The 17,561-nt window shown below is 40.3% G+C and overlaps 1 protein-coding gene across 11 annotated transcripts in view; it reads left to right on the top strand.

Moving 5' to 3' along the window:
- The window catches only part of LOC122206635 (gamma-secretase activating protein), a 103,634-nt gene that overhangs the window by 21,541 nt on the left and 64,532 nt on the right, over nt 1-17,561 (top strand). For all 11 annotated transcript variants that reach the window (XR_006196544.1, XR_006196543.1, XM_042916030.1 and 8 more), the window contains exons 7-11: nt 3,822-3,891; nt 5,081-5,130; nt 14,891-14,995; nt 15,245-15,304; nt 16,265-16,308. Coding sequence is in view for 9 of the 11 variants with exons in the window: in XM_042916030.1 (XP_042771964.1) it covers nt 3,822-3,891; nt 5,081-5,130; nt 14,891-14,995; nt 15,245-15,304; nt 16,265-16,308 (329 nt within the window). In the remaining 2 variants the exon portion in view is untranslated. The remainder of the gene's footprint in view (nt 1-3,821; nt 3,892-5,080; nt 5,131-14,890; nt 14,996-15,244; nt 15,305-16,264; nt 16,309-17,561) is intronic.

Raw genomic sequence — 17,561 nt, 5'->3', positions numbered from 1 at the left:
TGATAAAATACTCTCAACACACATTTAAGGTAAGTTTAAAGAAAAGTTTGTTTGGTGTATTCACATAGTTGACAGAGTACACATGATTAAATGGCTAAATCACTGAATTTGTCAGCTCCATGAAATGGTACAGAAGCACTGTAGGTACAGTGTGGATGGACCAGATCTAGTCAACATTCATTACAAGCACATTCTGAATTTGTGAGTTGTCCTACTCACTAAAATCTATTTGTGACATCAAAGTCAATACTCTTGGTGCCGTCACAGTTATCTACAGACATGTGGAAAGTGGTGAAAAATTTGTCACTCAGCTGAGGTTGAACAACGAGACACTGCCTTCTTGATTGAGTTCTTATCCTATAAATGAATGTCATTTTTATGATCTATTTAGCGCCATGATTTTCACATTTTTGAGCTTTTTGTTGGTGATTTCACTTTTCAAATGTCCCCCATGCATAGTGCTAAAGTGCTGGCTACTGTCCCTAAGCTCAAGAAGGCTGCCATATGCTTTATAGAGAGAATATGTGGGTTAGGTTAGCTTCATTAGGGCATGAGTGCTGTTGACCATGAGTTTAATGCTAATGGATCAACAATATATATTAAATGTGTTTTATAAAAACAGGAATACACACGAAACAAAATTATGTATTAATTCGTTGACAAAAATGTTGTGGCCAGGCAGGAGCCTGTCCTTGTATGTCCCCTAGGAGTAATGGTTCAGCATTCAGTATACGGTGTTTGTGGTGACTCCATGCGATCTGACTACCACAGATGACAGTGGACTGTACATGTTCATGCAGTGCTATAGCATAACTTCCTCGTGTAACCTGAACTCTCTGCTTCTCGTTGCTCCCCCCCCCCACCCCTGCCTACTCCCAGCCTCAAGCCACTGGGTCTCCCTCTTGCAATGTGTCAGGAGAGGGACCTCTCTCCCATCCCCACCCCCCCAGGTCCTTCACTGGGGGCCACTGCCTGTTTCCAGCTCCTAGGCTGTATTCCTCCTCCGTCAGGAAGCTGCTATGTTTACACTGTCATCAGTACAGGGGTGACTATGGGGCAGACCACACTTCCCTTTTTTGGTCTGTTCTTGGCTTCCTTAGCATGTCCACTCAGGGCTGAGTAGGCAATGGAGATACTAATGAAGGATTAGGGCAGCTAAAGGGAATTAGAGCACAGGAGGGAAAGGATTTTTATAAGTATGTAGTTGCACAGCATTGTGAATGTATTAACAACTACTGAACTGTATACTTTAAAACAGTTAAAAAGGTGATTTTTCTGTTATGCAAATTTTATCTTAATTAAAAGCAATTAATAGTACATGATGCATGACTGCATCCATAGGCCAAAGGGGAAGTCCCCACCCAAATGAGGTAAAACTCGTACTTGTCTTGAGGACCCATCTCTGTGCCTAGCCCTGCTCCCTGCTCCTCATTCTTATGTTTCTGGAGGGAGAAAATCCTCCAAACCTCCATCCAGGACAACCCCCCCACCTCCCTTTCTCCCTCCTTCTCCCCTTTAGAGAAATGCCATTCATTGTCCACTGAATTTGGTCTTGCCCTGAAATCTGTCTCCCTTTCCTTACCAAAACATTCATGGTGATCTCTGATAGTACATTTCCCCAAGTCTGTATGTGCAGCCTTGACCTCCTTCACAGAGAAACTTGAGCAGGACAGTAGTGGTTAGGGTTTGGATCCCAACCCGGTACCTTTGGAGAATCGCCTACCAGCATGACCTGCATCTTCCAAATGGCTCCAGATATCCACCTATAGTGCATATCTTCCAACTGAGTATTAATAATCAGAGTCTAGCTCCATATCTGTGAAGATAAATATTTCCCTAATACGATGTAATCTATATAGACCTCTACTCAAACTGCAAGAAAACAAAAACCTTGCATGCTTTTATAGAGCTGTGTCTAAAACCTGTCTGTCTGTCTCTTTTTATTTTTGAGAATGAGCACACATGCAAGCAGGGGAGGGGCAGAGGAAAAGAGAGAGAGAGAGAATCTCAAGCAGGCTCCGTGCCCAGCACAGAGCCTGACACAGGAGCTCAGTCTCAGACTGTGAAGTCATGACCTGAGCTGAAATCAAGAGGCAGACGCTCAACTGACTGAGCCCCCCCAGGTGCCCTGAAGTCTATTTATATTCTCATTTCTAGGCCTTGCTCTAAGGCTGCCTCATAATAGAAAGGAGAACCACCACCACCTAAATGGAACTTTTAAAATCATGTTCTCACTGATTGCGGCACAAACACCAGGCAAAGGCTTAGAACTTGTCAGCATCATACTCCAGGTCACAGCCCTAGGCAAGTACGCCTTGGCCACCTCTGTAGTCCCAAGGGAGGCCGAATCATCTTCTCTAGGAATATTTCCTTGTTTTGAGGCACCGAGTGTTGGCTCTTCCGCTATCTGTATGGTGTCACTCAGCTTTGCTTCTCCTCAACCCCAGGACAGGCAGTTTCCTGTTTGAGGTGCACAATTTCACAAATCAGGACATAGTAAGTTCTACATTATTTTCATAGCTGAATTCTACAGTACTATTTTATAATTTTGAAGATTTGCCATGAAAAATGGTGTATCGTTAATGTTCTGTTTTTCAATTCTAAAAAGGAAACTTGACTATGGACAATTAAAAAAATTTTGCCAGTTCTAGGGGTGCCTGGGTGGCTCAGTTGATTAGGTGTCCGACTTCGGCTCAGGTCATGATCTCACCTTTGGTGAGTTCCATCTCCGCATCGAACTCTCAGCTGAGAGCTCGGAGCCTGGAGCCTGCTTCAGATTCTGTGTCTTCCTCTCTCCCTGACCCTCCTCTGCTTGTGCTCTTTCTCTCAAAAGTAAACAAATAAACTTAAAAAAAAATTGCCAGTTCTATTTTCATTTTGTCATCATGAAAAGTTAGAACACCAGGTAATACATTTTGTCAAAAATGTTCCTAGTCTTTAGAAAGGCTGCCGATTATAAAATAAGGACATAAAAAGGCTATGTTCTTTCATAATGCTTTGAACTGTGGAGGGAAACAACAAAATTCACGGGTGGATCCTATCTAGTAAGCTGTTTTTCATGTTACAAAATGAAACTGCTGATTTATAGTCACCCTTTTGATGATGAAAGAATTAAGTCACTGGAGTCATCCCAGGGCCCCTTTTCCCTCATTATCACTGCTGATGACATCAGGCTGTTTCTGGCTGGCTGCTTTGTCCTGTGGGCTGACCCATATGGGAGAGCATAGAGAAGGAGGAGTAGGGTGGATGGAGCCTTTTCTTCCCAACGGCAGTCATTCTATTATTTGAGGCTTGCAAATCCTCCACCACATGCCACATCGTGACTCACTCTTCTGCATTGGAAAGTCCCATGTTACGTTGTGCTTTGTCTTTTGGATGTGGGACTTTGGAAGTTGTAGGAGAGCCTACATTTACTTGGTTGTCAAATTAAATACTACATTTAATTGCACAACAGATGTATTGACCCCTTTTTTGTGTGCTTGCAAAACAGAACTTTCTGTACTGATGTTTATATTGTTTCTGATTAGCTTCAGAATCACGCTCCAAAATAGGAAGCACCATCTCTAGAAATAAGCTTATACTTTAGCCTTACTGTTTAAATGAATTATGTTGGCCTGCCATCAATTTCCCCCTGGAAAACTGAGCTCCTGAAAGTGTTTCTTTTTCCTCCTTGCTTCCATTTGTAATGTGTGTCTGCAAACTATTCGGTGGTTCCCAGTACCTTCTAGGCTGTGTAGTAGTACAGTGATCAAACACTTTTGGAATATTTGTGTAAGTAAGATAGTCTTTGCTTATGATTTTGGTTCATTTCCTTTTTATAGTTTCTCTACCCCCATGTGGAAAGTCACCCCCTTCCAGAGAACCATCTGTTACTGGTTTCAGAAGAGAAATGTAAGTGTATCTTTAGATGATATATACAAACTTCATGAAGGGCACATCTCCTAGTGAAGTATGGGACTTGACTGAATCTTCTAGATGTTCACTCACCAGTGCTGAAGGTCCATCTGACCTTTGATGTTCATTTCAGATCTAGCACTCCTGTGGAAGGGCTTTTCCTTTTCGCCCCACTTGTCCCCTTAGGCTCTGCTCTGTTTCCCATCCCAGGAATGATGGGCTCCTATATGCATGGATTTCCATGTTTGTCACATGGTAGAGTGTAGACCAGTTGTGGAGGTCACTTTTACCTTCTTTAGTTCATCCTTCTTCAGGGTATCTGTCACCTTGGATGGAGAAGGAGGAAGGTATTAGAAGCCAGTAGAATTTGATAGTAGAATTTGAGGACACATACTTGGTCACATTCTACCTGAAATAAGATTGGGACATCCTCTAATGAAGTTTTTTTCACTTTGGATGGGGAGGGTAGCAGAGAAGGGACAAAATCCACTCGTGGATCTTACCTCGTAAGCCATCTTTCATGTTATAAAATGAAATTGCTGATTGATAATGGGAAGAACAGGCCTGGGGGTGTTAGGTTCATGTTCACTTTCTATGCTCTTGACCAATTATCTGTCTCCCATTTTTGTACCTAGTCTGGCAGAAGGTTAAGTATGGCTAATTCTAGATTGCTTCCTGAGAGAAAGGGACCATCCACAAATCTACCTAAATTGCTGAGAGTTCTCTTATTGTGAAACTGATCCCTGTAAAAATACCCCCCAATATCTTGTATAATGAGTTTTCTCCCCATTATTTTCATATGATATTTTCATATGATATTTGGAAATTGGAGATAAACCCTGCCAAAGGAACCCCTGTTAGCTCCAAATAAGACTGATGGTGCAGGGGAGGCCAACATTTGAGGAAACCCAGGGGAGCAGAAGGGTTAAATGTCTCATCCATTGTTGACATTGAGGAGCAGAGTAAATGCTAGATTTGCAATAGACTATGGAGAGAGGCTGGAGAAAGGTGGGTTTTGTTTTGCACTTATATTATGAAATTGCTCTCTGTGATAATACTATTTTTCCAGCCAGTTGATTCATCTGCATTGCTTTTATAAATAAACGTTCACCACTGTTAGGTGTAAAAAGGTGCTCATAATTTTCATAAAGGTTAAACTGTCTTTCTTTTGTTTATCTTTTTAAAGATATCGAAAAGTTTCATATCCAAGTCATCCAAGAAGATGGAAGTAGAGTGGTAAATATTTGAAATTTCTCTTGCTTCACAGTTTTTTCCCACAGAGTGACATTTCTAGACTGTTAAGGGTAGAGTAATGTTACAGACACAGACCATTTCTTTATTCGACGTCTTTCAGATGACAGACTTGCTGTTGTAACATGTGAAATAATGTGAGATCTATGAAGGAGTTAATTATCTCCTTTATCTTGACCTCACTGTCCAATCTCAGTCTCCTGAGATAACTCATGACAGCCTGTGTGACTCTTCCCACACCTTTACCTTGCTCATACAAACGTACACATATGCAGGAATTCAGTTGTTTTTACCAAAAGAGAATCTATTAATTTGCCATTTTTGTTTTTTGCTTTTTACTTAGTATATCAGGGCTATCCCCGTAGGTTTTTAATTAGGAATGTAACCTTTTCCACTAATTTTTATGCATACATAGAATAAATGGGATCATAACATATATGCTGGGGGATAATACAGTTCAAATTTTTTTTTCCTTTTTTCTTTTTTTCTTTTTTTTTTTTTTTTTGCTTGTATGCTACTTCTCCCTTGTGTTTTCTCCTCTAACTTTTGTCTACAGCCTATTAGGTGTCCTTTCATGCTGTTCTTCATACGTGTATATATCTCATCCCCACCCCTGACACACCCAGAGGTTTGTTTATTAACCACTCCTTCCTCCTACAACTTTGTGGCATTACCTACAAGTCAACCTGAATATGTCAATTCATTCTTTTTAGAAACACATAATAGTCCCCGGCGTGGATGTACGCAACTTCAATCATTCTCCCATGGATGGCCACTTTTTTTTTTTTTGAGTAAATAAATATCTTTTATTTATTTATTTTTTCAATATATGAAATTTATTGTCAAATTGCTTTCCATACAACACCCAGTGCTCATCCCAAAAGGTGCCCTCCTCAATACCCATCACCCACCCTCCCCTCCCTCCCACCCCCCATCAACCCTCAGTTTGTTCTCAGTTTTTAAGAGTCTCTTATGCTTTGGCTCTCTCCCACTCTAACCTCTTTTTTTTTTTTTCCTCTTCCTCCCCCATGGGTTTCCGTTAAGTTTCTCAGGATCCACATAAGAGTGAAAACATGTGGTATCTGTCTTTCTCTGTATGGCTTATTTCACTTAGCATCACACTCTCCAGTTCCATCCACGTTGCTACAAAAGGCCATATTTCATTCTTTCTCATTGCCATGTAGTACCCCATTGTGTATATAAACCACAATTTCTTTATCCATTCATCAGTTGATGGACATTTAGGCTCTTTCCACAATTTGGCTATTGTTGAGAGTGCTGCTATAAACATTGGGGTACAAGTGCCCCTATGCATCAGTACTCCTGTATCCCTTGGGTAAATTCCTAGCAGTGCTATTGCTGGGTCATAGGGTAGGTCTATTTTTAATTTTCTGAGGAACCTCCACACTGTTTTCCAGAGCGGCTGCACCAATTTGCATTCCCACCAACAGTGCAAGAGGGTTCCCGTTTCTCCACATCCTCTCCAGCATCTATAGTCTCCTGATTTGTTCATTTTGGCCACTCTGACTGGCGTGAGGTGATATCTGAGTGTGGTTTTGATTTGTATTTCCCTGATGAGGAGCGACGTTGAGCATCTTTTCATGTGCCTGTTGGCCATCCGGATGTCTTCTTTAGAGAAATGTCTATTCATTTTTCTGCCCATTTCTTCACTGGGTTATTTGTTTTTCGGGTGTGGAGTTTGGTGAGCTCTTTATAGATTTTGGATACTAGCCCTTTGTCTGATATGTCATTTGCAAATATCTTTTCCCATTCCGTTGGTTGCCTTTTAGTTGTCTTGGTTGTTTCCTTTGCTGTGCAGAAGCTTTTTATCTTCATAAGGTCCCAGTAATTCATTTTTGCTTTTAATTCCCTTGCCTTTGGGGATGTGTCGAGTAAGAGATTGCTACGGCTGAGGTCAGAGAGGTCTTTTCCTGCTTTCTCCTCTAAGGTTTTGATGGTTTCCTGTCTCACATTCAGGTCCTTTATCCATTTTGAGTTTATTTTTGTGAATGGTGTGAGAAAGTGGTCTAGTTTCAACCTTCTGCATGTTGCTGTCCAGTTCTCCCAGCACCATTTGTTAAAGAGACTGTCTTTTTTCCATTGGATGTTCTTTCCTGCTTTGTCAAAGATGAGTTGGCCATACGTTTGTGGGTTTAGTTCTGGGGTTTCTATTCTATTCCATTGGTCTATGTGTCTGTTTTTGTGCCAATACCATACTGTCTTGATGATTACAGCTTTGTAGTAGAGGCTAAAGTCTGGGATTGTGATGCCTCCTGCTTTGGTCTTCTTCAAAATTACTTTGGCTATTCGGGGCCTTTTGTGGTTCCGTATGAATTTTAGGATTGCTTGTTCTAGTTTCGAGAAGAATGCTGGTCCAATTTTGATTGGGATTGCATTGAATGTGTAGATAGTTTTGGGTGGTATTGACATTTTAACAATATTTATTCTTCCAATCCATGAGCAGGGAATGTCTTTCCATTTCTTTATATCTTCTTCAATTTCCTTCATAAGCTTTCTATAGCTTTCAGCATACAAATCTTTTACATCCTTGGTTAGATTTATTCCTAGGTATTTTATGCTTCTTGGTGCAATTGTGAATGGGATCAGTTTCTTTATTTGTCTTTCTGTTGCTTCATTGTTAGTGTATAAGAATGCAACTGATTTCTGTACATTGATTTTGTATCCTGCGACTTTGCTGAATTCATGTATCAGTTCTAGCAGACTTCTGGTGAAGTCTATCAGATTTTCCATGTATCGTATCATGTCATCTGCAAAAAGTGAAAGCTTGACTTCATCTTTGCCAATTTTGATGCCTTTGATTTCCTTTTGTTGTCTGATTGCTGATGCTAGAACTTCCAACACTGTGTTAAACAACAGCGGTGAGAGTGGGCATCCCTGTCGTGTTCCTGATCTCAGGGAAAAAGCTCTCAGTTTTTCCCCATTGAGGATGATGTTAGCTGTGGGCTTTTCATAAATGGCTTTTATGATGTTAAGTGTGTTCCTTCTATCCTGACTTTCTCAAGGGTTTTTATTAAGAAAGGGTGCTGAATTTTGTCAAAGGCCTTTTCTGCATCGATTGACAGGATCATATGGTTCTTTTCTTTTATTAATGTGATGTATCACGTTGATTGATTTGAGAATATTGAACCAGCCCTGCATCCCAGGAATGAATCCCACTTGATCATGGTGAATTATTCTTTTTATATGCTGTTGAATTCGATTTGCTAGTATCTTAGAATTTTTGCATCCATATTCATCAGGGATATTGGCCTGTAGTTCTCTTTTTTTACTGGGTCTCTGGTTTAGGAATCAAAGTAATACTGGCTTCATAGAATGAGTCTGGAAGTTTTCCTTCCCTTTATATTTCTTGGAATAGCTTGAGAAGGATAGGTATTATCTCTGCTTTAAACGTCTGGTAGAACTCCCCTGGGAAGCCATCTGGTCCTGGACTCTTATTTGTTGGGAGATTTTTGATAACCGATTCAATTTCTTCGCTGGTTATGGGTCTGTTCAAGCTTTCTGTTTCCTCCTGATTGAGTTTTGGAAGAGTGTGGGTGTTTAGGAATTTGTCCATTTCTTCCAGGTTGTCCAATTTGTTGGCATATAATTTTTCATAGTATTCCCTGATAATTGTTTGTATCTCTGAGGGATTGGTTGTATTAATTCCATTTTCATTCATGATTTTATCTATTTGGGCCATCTCCCTTTTCTTTTTGAGAAGCCTGGCTAAAGGTTTGTCAATTTTGTTTATTTTTTCAAAAAACCAACTCTTGGTTTCGTTGATCTGCTCTGCAGTTTTTTTAGATTCTATATTGTTTATTTCTGCTCTGATCTTTATTATTTCTCTTCTTCTGCTGGGTTTAGGCTGCCTTTGCTGTTCTGCTTCTATTTCCTTTAGGTGTGCTGTTAGATTTTTGTATTTGGGATTTTTCTTGTTTCTTGAGATAGGCCTGGATTGCAATATATTTTCCTCTCAGGACTGCCTTCACTGCATCCCAAAGCCGTTTGGATTGTTGTATTTTCATTTTCGTTTGTTTCCATATATTTTTAAATTTCTTCTCTAATTGCCTGGTTGACCCACTCATTCTCTAGTAGGGTGTTCTTTAACCTCCATGCTTTTGGAGGTTTTCCAGACTTTTTCCTGTGGTTGATTTCAAGCTTCATAGCATTGTGGTCTGAAAGTATGCATGGTATAATTTCTATTCTTGTATACTTATGAAGGGCTGTTTTGTGACCCAGTATATGATCTATCTTGGAGAAGGTTCCATGTGCACTCGAGAAGAAAGTATATTCTGTTGCTTTGGGATGCAGAGTTCTAAATATATCTGTCAAGTCCATCTGATCCAATGTATCATTCAGGGCCCTTGTTTCTTTATTGACCGTGTGTCTAGATGATCTATCCATTTCTGTAAGTGGAGTGTTAAAGTCCCCTGAAATTACCACATTCTTATCAATAAGGTTGCTTATGTTTATGAGTAATTGTTTTATATATCTAGGGGCTCCGGTATTCGGCGCATAGACATTTATAATTGTTAGCTCTTCCTGATGGATAGACCCTGTGATTATTATATAATGCCCTTCATCATCTCTTGTTACAGCCTTTAATTTAAAGTCTAGTTTGTCTGATATAAGTATGGCTACTCCAACTTTCTTTTGGCTTCCAGTAACATGATAAATAGTTCTCCATCCCCTCACTCTCAATCTGAAGGTGTCCTCAGGTCTAAAATGAGTCTCTTGTAGACAGCAAATAGATGGGTCTTGTTTTTTTATCCATTCTGATACCCTATGTCTTTTGGTTGGCGCATTTAGTCCATTTACATTCAGTGTTATTATAGAAAGATACGGGTTTAGAGTCATTGTGATGTCTGTATGTTTCATGCTTGTAGCGATGTCTCTGGTACTTTGTCTCACAGGACCCCCCCCTTAGGATCTCTTGTAGGGCTGGTTTAGTGGTGACAACTTCCCTCAGTTTTTGTTTGTTTGGGAAGATGTTTATCTCTCCTTCTATTCTAAATGACAGACTTGCTGGATAAAGGATTCTCGGCTGCATACTTTTTTCTGTTCATCACATTGAAGATCTCCTGCCATGCCTTTCTGGCCTGCCAAGTTTCAAAAGAGAGATCAGTCACGAGTCTTATAGGTCTCCCTTTATATGTGAGGGCACGTTTATCCCTTGCTGCTTTCAGAATTTTCTCTTTATCCTTGTATTTTGCCAGTTTCACTATGATATGTCGTGCAGAAGATCGATTCAAGTTATGTCTGAAGGGAGTTCTCTGTGCCTCTTGGATTTCAATGCCTTTTTCCTTCCCCAGTTCAGGGAAGTTCTCAGCTACTATTTCTTCAAGTACACCTTTCAGCACCTTTCCCTCTCTCTTCCTCCTCTGGGATACCAATTATGCATATATTATTTCTTTTTAGTGCATCACTTAGTTCTCTAATTTTCCCCTCATACTCCTGGATTTTTTTATCTCTCTTTTTCACAGCTTCCTCTTTTTCCATAATTTTATCTTCTAGTTCACCTATTCTCTCCTCTGCCTCTTCAATCCGAGCAGTGGTCGTTTCCATTTTATTTTGCATATCGTTTATAGCATTTTTCAGCTCCTCCTGACTATTCCTTAGTCCCTTGATCTCTGTAGCAATAGATTCTCTGCTGTCCTCTATACTGTTTTCAAGTCCAGTGATTAATTTTATGACTATTATTCTAAATTCACTTTCTGTTATATTATTTAAATCCTTTTTGATCAGTTCATTAGCTGTTGTTATTTCCTGGAGATTCTTTTGAGGGGAATTTTTCCGTTTGGTCTTTTTGGATAGTCCCTGGAGTGGTGCAGACCTGCAGGGCACTTCCCCTGTGCTGTAGTGTATAACTGGAGTTGGTGGGCGTGGCCGCAATCAGACGTGATGTCTGCCCCCAGCCCACCGCTGGGGCTACAGTCAGACTGGTGTGTGCCTTCTCTTCCCCTCTCCTAGGGGCGGGATTCACTGTGGGGTGGCCGTGGCCCGTCTGGGCTACTTGCACACTGCCAGGCTTGTGGTGCTGGGGATCTGGCATATTAGCTGGGGTGGGTAGGCAAGGTGCACGGGGGCAGGAGGGGCAGGCTTAGCTCGCTTCTCCTTCGGTGATCCACTTCAGGAGGGGCCCTGTGGCAGCGGGAGGGAGTCAGACCCGCTGCCGGAGGGGTGGCTCCGCAGAAGCACAGCGTTGGGTGTTTGCGCAGATCAAGCAAGTTCCCTGGCAGTAACTGGTTCCCTTTGGGATTTTGGCTGGGGGATGGGCGAGGGAGATGGCGCTGGCGAGCGCCTTTGTTCCTCGCCAAACTGAGCTCTGTTGGATGGCCACTTTTTCAAAATCTGTTTTAGGGGCGCCTGGGTGGCTCGGTCGGTTAAGCGTCCGACTTCGGCTCAGGTCATGATCTTGCGGTCTGTGAGTTCGAGCCCTGCGTTGGGCTCTGTGCTGACAGCTCAGAGCCTGGAACCTGTTTCAGATTCTGTGTCTCCCTCTCTCTGACCCTTCCCTGTTCATGCTCTGTCTCTCCCTGTCTCAAAAATAAATATACAAAAAAAATAAAAAATAAAAAAAATGTACGTTATAAAACGTTTTTTAAAATCTGTTTTATAAATCATCTCAAATGTTTTTTATAGCTATATATATATATGGTACACATATTTCTTTGGGTTAAATTCTCAGGGAGGGATAATTGGGTTGATGGATGTACGCATTTAATATATTTCAACAGATTTTGCTAAGATTGCTTTCCAAAACACCTTGTAACAATTCACAGTTTTACAAGCAATGTGTAAGAGAATGCTTTCCCTCTACCCATACCAATCATAGCCACATTTGCCTTTTATTTATTATTTTTATTTTTTTACGTTTATTTTGAGAGAGAGAGTGCAAGCAGGCGAGAGGCAGAGAGAGAGGGAGAGAGAGAATCCCAAGCAGGCTCAATGCTGATAGGGCAGAGCCTGATGTGGGGCCTGAGCCCAGGAACCAGGAGATCATGACCTGAGCTGAAATCAAGATCAGATGGCTAACCAACTGAGCCACCCAGGTGCACCTGCATTTGTCTTTTAAAAAAATTTCCAGGGGTACCTGGGTGGGTCAGTTGGTTGAGCATCAGACTTCTGCTTAGGTCATGATCTTGTGGTTCATGAGTTCGAACCCTACATCAGGGTTGCTGCTGTCAGCCTATCAGCACAGAGCCCACTTCAAATCTTCTGTCCGTCTCTCTGTGCCCCTCCCCTGTTGCACTGTCTCAAAAATAAATAAAGATTTAAAAATTTTTTTCCAATTTGATGGGTTTAAGTTCATATCATTATTTTAATTTGTATTTCCCTTAATGTTACTGGCTATGTGAATTTGTTTTTCTGAAAATTGCCTAATTATATCCTTGTCTGTTTTTTTATTGAGCTGTCTTTTTCTTGACAATTAATGTAACATAATAATATATTATTGGTATTAGAAATTATTTCCTTCAATATTTAAATAGTCTTCATCAAAATAATCTTCTCTGAAGATTTTGATTTTAAAGTTATATGAACAACATTGAAATGAAAAATGTCATTTATTAATTATGTATCTATGATTGAAATCTCAACTCAAGAGGCTGGCTGGAAAATGACTAGAAAGTAGTCAGAGACAACCATAGAAAGTGGTTGGAGCTCTGGGCCACCAGTGGCATGGATGACAGGGCATGGACAGGGCTAGTGGTCAGAAAAGAGACCAGAGAGGAAAGGTGAAGGTAGAATCTGAAAGCCAGCAATGTGAGTTTAGAGGAGAGCATCTTCTAGGATTTACAGGTCAGTGAAATAAACAAGACTAGAAGTGGGTATAGACAGAGGACTGGCTGGTTAGAAGAGGGGCTGAGAACCACGAGAGACACTGCAGAGTGAGGGCCTCTGTCAGCAGCCAACACAGTATGGCCTCAGCACTCCATCCTTTTGTGCCCTTCTGTGAAGCATCATTGCCCTTATTCTTTAAAGGCTTGGATGACAGTGTCTTAAGGCACTGTGCAGTTCCATGCATTCATCACACCCTGCAATAGGTAGGCAGTGTTGTAATTATCCCCATGTTTACAGAGAATACAGCCAAGGCTCACAGAGGTGAGGTAACTCCAGAGAGGGGCAAAATTGAGATGTGAACTTGGGTTGCCACACTCTGATGATCATTTTCTTGCCAGTATATTCCTCTGTGAGTCCCCAAATCTCTCCTAATTTAACAAATTTCAGAAAAAATGGAAATAAGATGGGCTCCCCAAAGTTAAGAATCTTGTTGAAAATATAAAGGTGTTGAAGGGGAGTGCATACTCATTGGGGTAGACTTATAGGAGTAGTTAAATGTAACTGTAATAGAAATATGCCAAAGTACAAGGATGTGGAGAAAGGAGAACTGTCTTGCACTGTTGGTGGAATGCAAACTGGTGCAGCCACTCTGGAAAACAGTGTGGAGGTTCCTCAAAAAATTAAAAATAGACCTACCCTATGACCCAGCAGTAGCACTGCTAGGAATTTACCCAAGGGATACAGGAGTGCTGATTCGAAGGGGCACATGCACCCCAATGTTTACAGCAGTGCTATCAACAATAGCCAAATTATGGAAAGAGCCCAGAAGTCCATCAACTGATGAATGGATTAAGAAGATGTGGTGTGTATACATACACATATACACGCACACAGGAATACAATTTGGTGATGAAAAAGAATGCAATCTTGCCATTTGCAACAATGTGGATGGAACTGGAGGGTATTATGCTAAGCAAAATAAGGCAGAGAAAGACAGATATCACATGGTTTCACTCATGTGGAATCTGAGGAACTTAACAGATAGGGGAAGGTAGGAAAAATAAGATAAAAACACAGAGGGAGGCAAACCATAGGAGACTCTTAAATACAGAGAACAAATTGAGGGTTGATGGGGGTGGAGAAAATGGGTGATGGGCATTAAGGAGGGCACTTATTGGGATGAGCACTGGGTGTTGTATGAAAGGAATGAATCACTGGATTCTACTCCTGAAGCCAAGACCACACTCTGTGTTAACTAACTTGAAAATTAAAAACTAAAAAAAAAAAAAAAAAAAAAAAGAAATATGCCAGAGTACCATAGAAATACAGAGGTAGTGAGTTTTGCCTTGGTTTTGGGGACAGGTGAAGGAGGGCTTTGTACAGGAGGCAGTGCCTAAGTTAGGCCTTGAAGGATGTGTAGTAAAGTATTGCTTGAAGGATGGGCAGTATCACCATACTCATTGTGGAAGAGATAAAGGTAAGAAGCATGGCATGAATACTTTATGGCCGATCTGGGATTGTTGCCCAATACCCCTCACCCCTAGGCCTGAGTTCTTTCCTTGGCCTCACAGCTGCTGCCTTTGGTAGTAAAGTCCTTTTGTCTGCAGATACCTGAGTGGATTAGGTGCAGAATGGGAAACTCTGAACCTTCTGTTAGCCTAGGTATTGATTTGTGGTAGGTGTGGCCTTGCCTTCAACATCCCTGGCCTATCTGGCAAACTAGGGACAAGAGTAATATTGCTTATTATAAAATGGTTGGAAAGAGTAAGTAATGAAATAGTGCCTTAAATCTTTTCTGGAAAGGCTTTCCATGTATATGTGTTGGGGATCAGGGACTGCGAAAAATAAACCGTGGCAATATCTGTATGTATTATAAAGATAGAATATGCAGAATAATAATGAAATCCAGATATAGTCTCCTTTAAAATAGTTACTTATTTCTAAAATCTCTTTGCCTCTTTAGGTAATTAAAGACTCTGGTCATCTCCCGAGAGAGAGAGTAGCTGAGGATTTTGTTTGGGCTCAATGGGATATGTCAGAGCAGAGATTATACTACATTGACCTAAAGGTAAAAATGAGTCCACTGGCCTCCTTTCACAGGAACAATTTAATTTTGACATTATCATTGTTATAATTACTGCATTTTCATTAATGGGGAAGTCAACGAAGGTTTATTAAAAACGTGAAAAGATTTTCATCACTGTTTGCTTCTTGGTTGCTTCCTTTTCACTCTCCCTCTCTCTTTTTCTTTTTTTTACTAGTGTTTTTATTGTTTTTTTAAATTGTGATTTGTCATTTATCCTGTTTTTTCTTCTAGAAGTCAAGGAGTATTTTAAAATGCCTCCAGTTTTCTGCTGATGAGAAGTTTAACTTAATGGTAAGTCTAGAGAATGATGGGACTATAGGAAATTTTATAACGCATGGCCTCCTTTTAAAGAGAGCTGTTATCAGAAAGAGCATCTTAGACTTCTTGTTGCATTAGTCACTTGTATGAGCAAGTAGCACATTTCTTGCCTCTTAAGGCTTCAACTCTATAATATATACAATCAATATAGGTGATTAGAAGAGCACATAGGAAATTTCTGCTAACTGAATGTCTCTCATTAAAGAAACAAGTATATAAGTGAGGTCTAGTAGAAGGTAATAGGAATTATCTATAGTAGATAGCTTTAAATAATTACAAGTCATTTGACCCCAAAAGACTTGTGAGGATAGTGAATTTGAGTATGGAGTAAAATGTCAATGAGAGTGTATAGTCTGATTAGTAAAAATCTAGCATCACTCTTGGCAAAGCCATTTGGAATGCTAGTCTCATGAGGAGGAATTATAAGTATCTTTTACCTGTGATGGATAGAATGTTATTCTTCTTCCCTAGGATTAATATTGGTGTCTAATATAGATTGATATCATACTGTTACAAGAATTTCATTTACTCCTCCTGCCTTTTTTTTTTTTTTTTTTAAACTCATTCTCCTTCTAAAGACACCCAGTCTTTCCCTCCGTACGTGGTCATCTGTGTCTTGTAAAAGTCTACCCCTACTGACTGGCTTATTATATAACCTATTTATGATACTCAGATCCAAGGCAAAGTTTGCCAAGTATTAGCCCTTTAAGAAATAAATATACACCAAGCTTGTGATTGTATGTAAACGCCAGAATATTTCCAGTGGACTTCCTGTGCTGTGGATTTAGGAGATAATCTCTGAAGATAATGATGGTTAAATAAATAGGTTCTTCATCAAAAGGCAAGCACAGCATTGTCAGACTTGCTCTGGTCTCAGAACTATCAACGCTTAATGTTGTTTTTTGGTTTATTTTCTCATGATTTTTTTGACAGTTTGAAGCACCCTTGGATATAACATTAAGTGACTCAGGATTTAAGTAAGTTATTCATAGTTTACAACTAATTTTTATAGACACTTGTGGGCAGAATGTTTATACTTATATTTAATCTGTGGTATACAGATAAAAGGACAGTTCAGTATTCCATGTGTGTGTATGTGTGTGTGTGTGTGTGTGTGTGTGTGTGTGTGATTTTTTTAGATTTCTGTCCTCTATAGGGAACATAAACGACTTTATCAAGCACAAACACAGGGTTTTTCATGTAAAGTCAATCATATTGATTTTTGTAGCCACTTATTTCTGTAGGATGTTTCCATTTATTTTTTTTTTTTATTTTTTTTTTTCAATGTTTTTTTATTTATTTTTGGGACAGAGAGAGACAGAGCATGAACGGGGGAGGGGCAGAGAGAGAGGGAGACACAGAATCGGAAACAGGCTCCAGGCTCCGAGCCATCAGCCCAGAGCCTGACGCGGGGCTCGAACTCACGGACCGCGAGATCGTGACCTGGCTGAAGTCGGACGCTTAACCGACTGCGCCACCCAGGCGCCCCATTCCATTTATTTTGATCTGTGGAAGTGCTCTTCTCCCTGTGATTCAATAAAAGGATTTGATGAATCAGGGAGGGCTGCATTTAGAATCCAACATCAAAACCCTTTCCTTGTTGCCATCAAAGAGGATTGTAGCTCAGTTTTATCTGTTGTGTTGCTATTTGTTTTCCTTTTTACACAAAAGGTGAGCTTTTTTCCCCCCAGACTATTTACACATAGTAAAAACATGAACACTTTTGAAAAAATAGGCAGAAGCCCACTAGTGCACAGAAGAAATGAAAGTTGTCTTGAATTAGACTACTGATAACCCTAAACTGTTCTATATTTCAGTAGCTTTATTTCATCACATAGGAACACTCAGTTGTACTTATTTTGAAACAGTATATGCAGCACTCTTATTAGAAAAAAGTTACATCACTTTCAACTTCTGTTTTTATGTATTTTTTTCTCTATTGCCAGCACCATGCCATTTCTGTATGGTAGTTTTTTTTTTTCTTTTTTAAATGTTTGTTTATTTTTGAGAGAGAGGCAGAGCGTGAGTGGGGGAGGGGCAGAGAGAGAGAGGGAGACACAGAATCCGATGTCTGGTCCGAAGACACAGAATCTCATCAGCACAGAACCTGATGAGGCATTTGAACCCAGGAACTGTGAGATCATGACCTGAGCTGAAGTCGGACACTTAACTGACCCACCCAGGTGCCTCCTGGGTTTCTTTGTTTGGTTGTTTGTTTGTTTTTTTTTTA

This window comes from Panthera leo, chromosome A2 (assembly GCF_018350215.1).
Source record: "Panthera leo isolate Ple1 chromosome A2, P.leo_Ple1_pat1.1, whole genome shotgun sequence".
Lineage (NCBI taxonomy): Eukaryota > Metazoa > Chordata > Mammalia > Carnivora > Felidae > Panthera > Panthera leo.
This window is presented reverse-complemented; position numbering and strand designations above follow the sequence as displayed.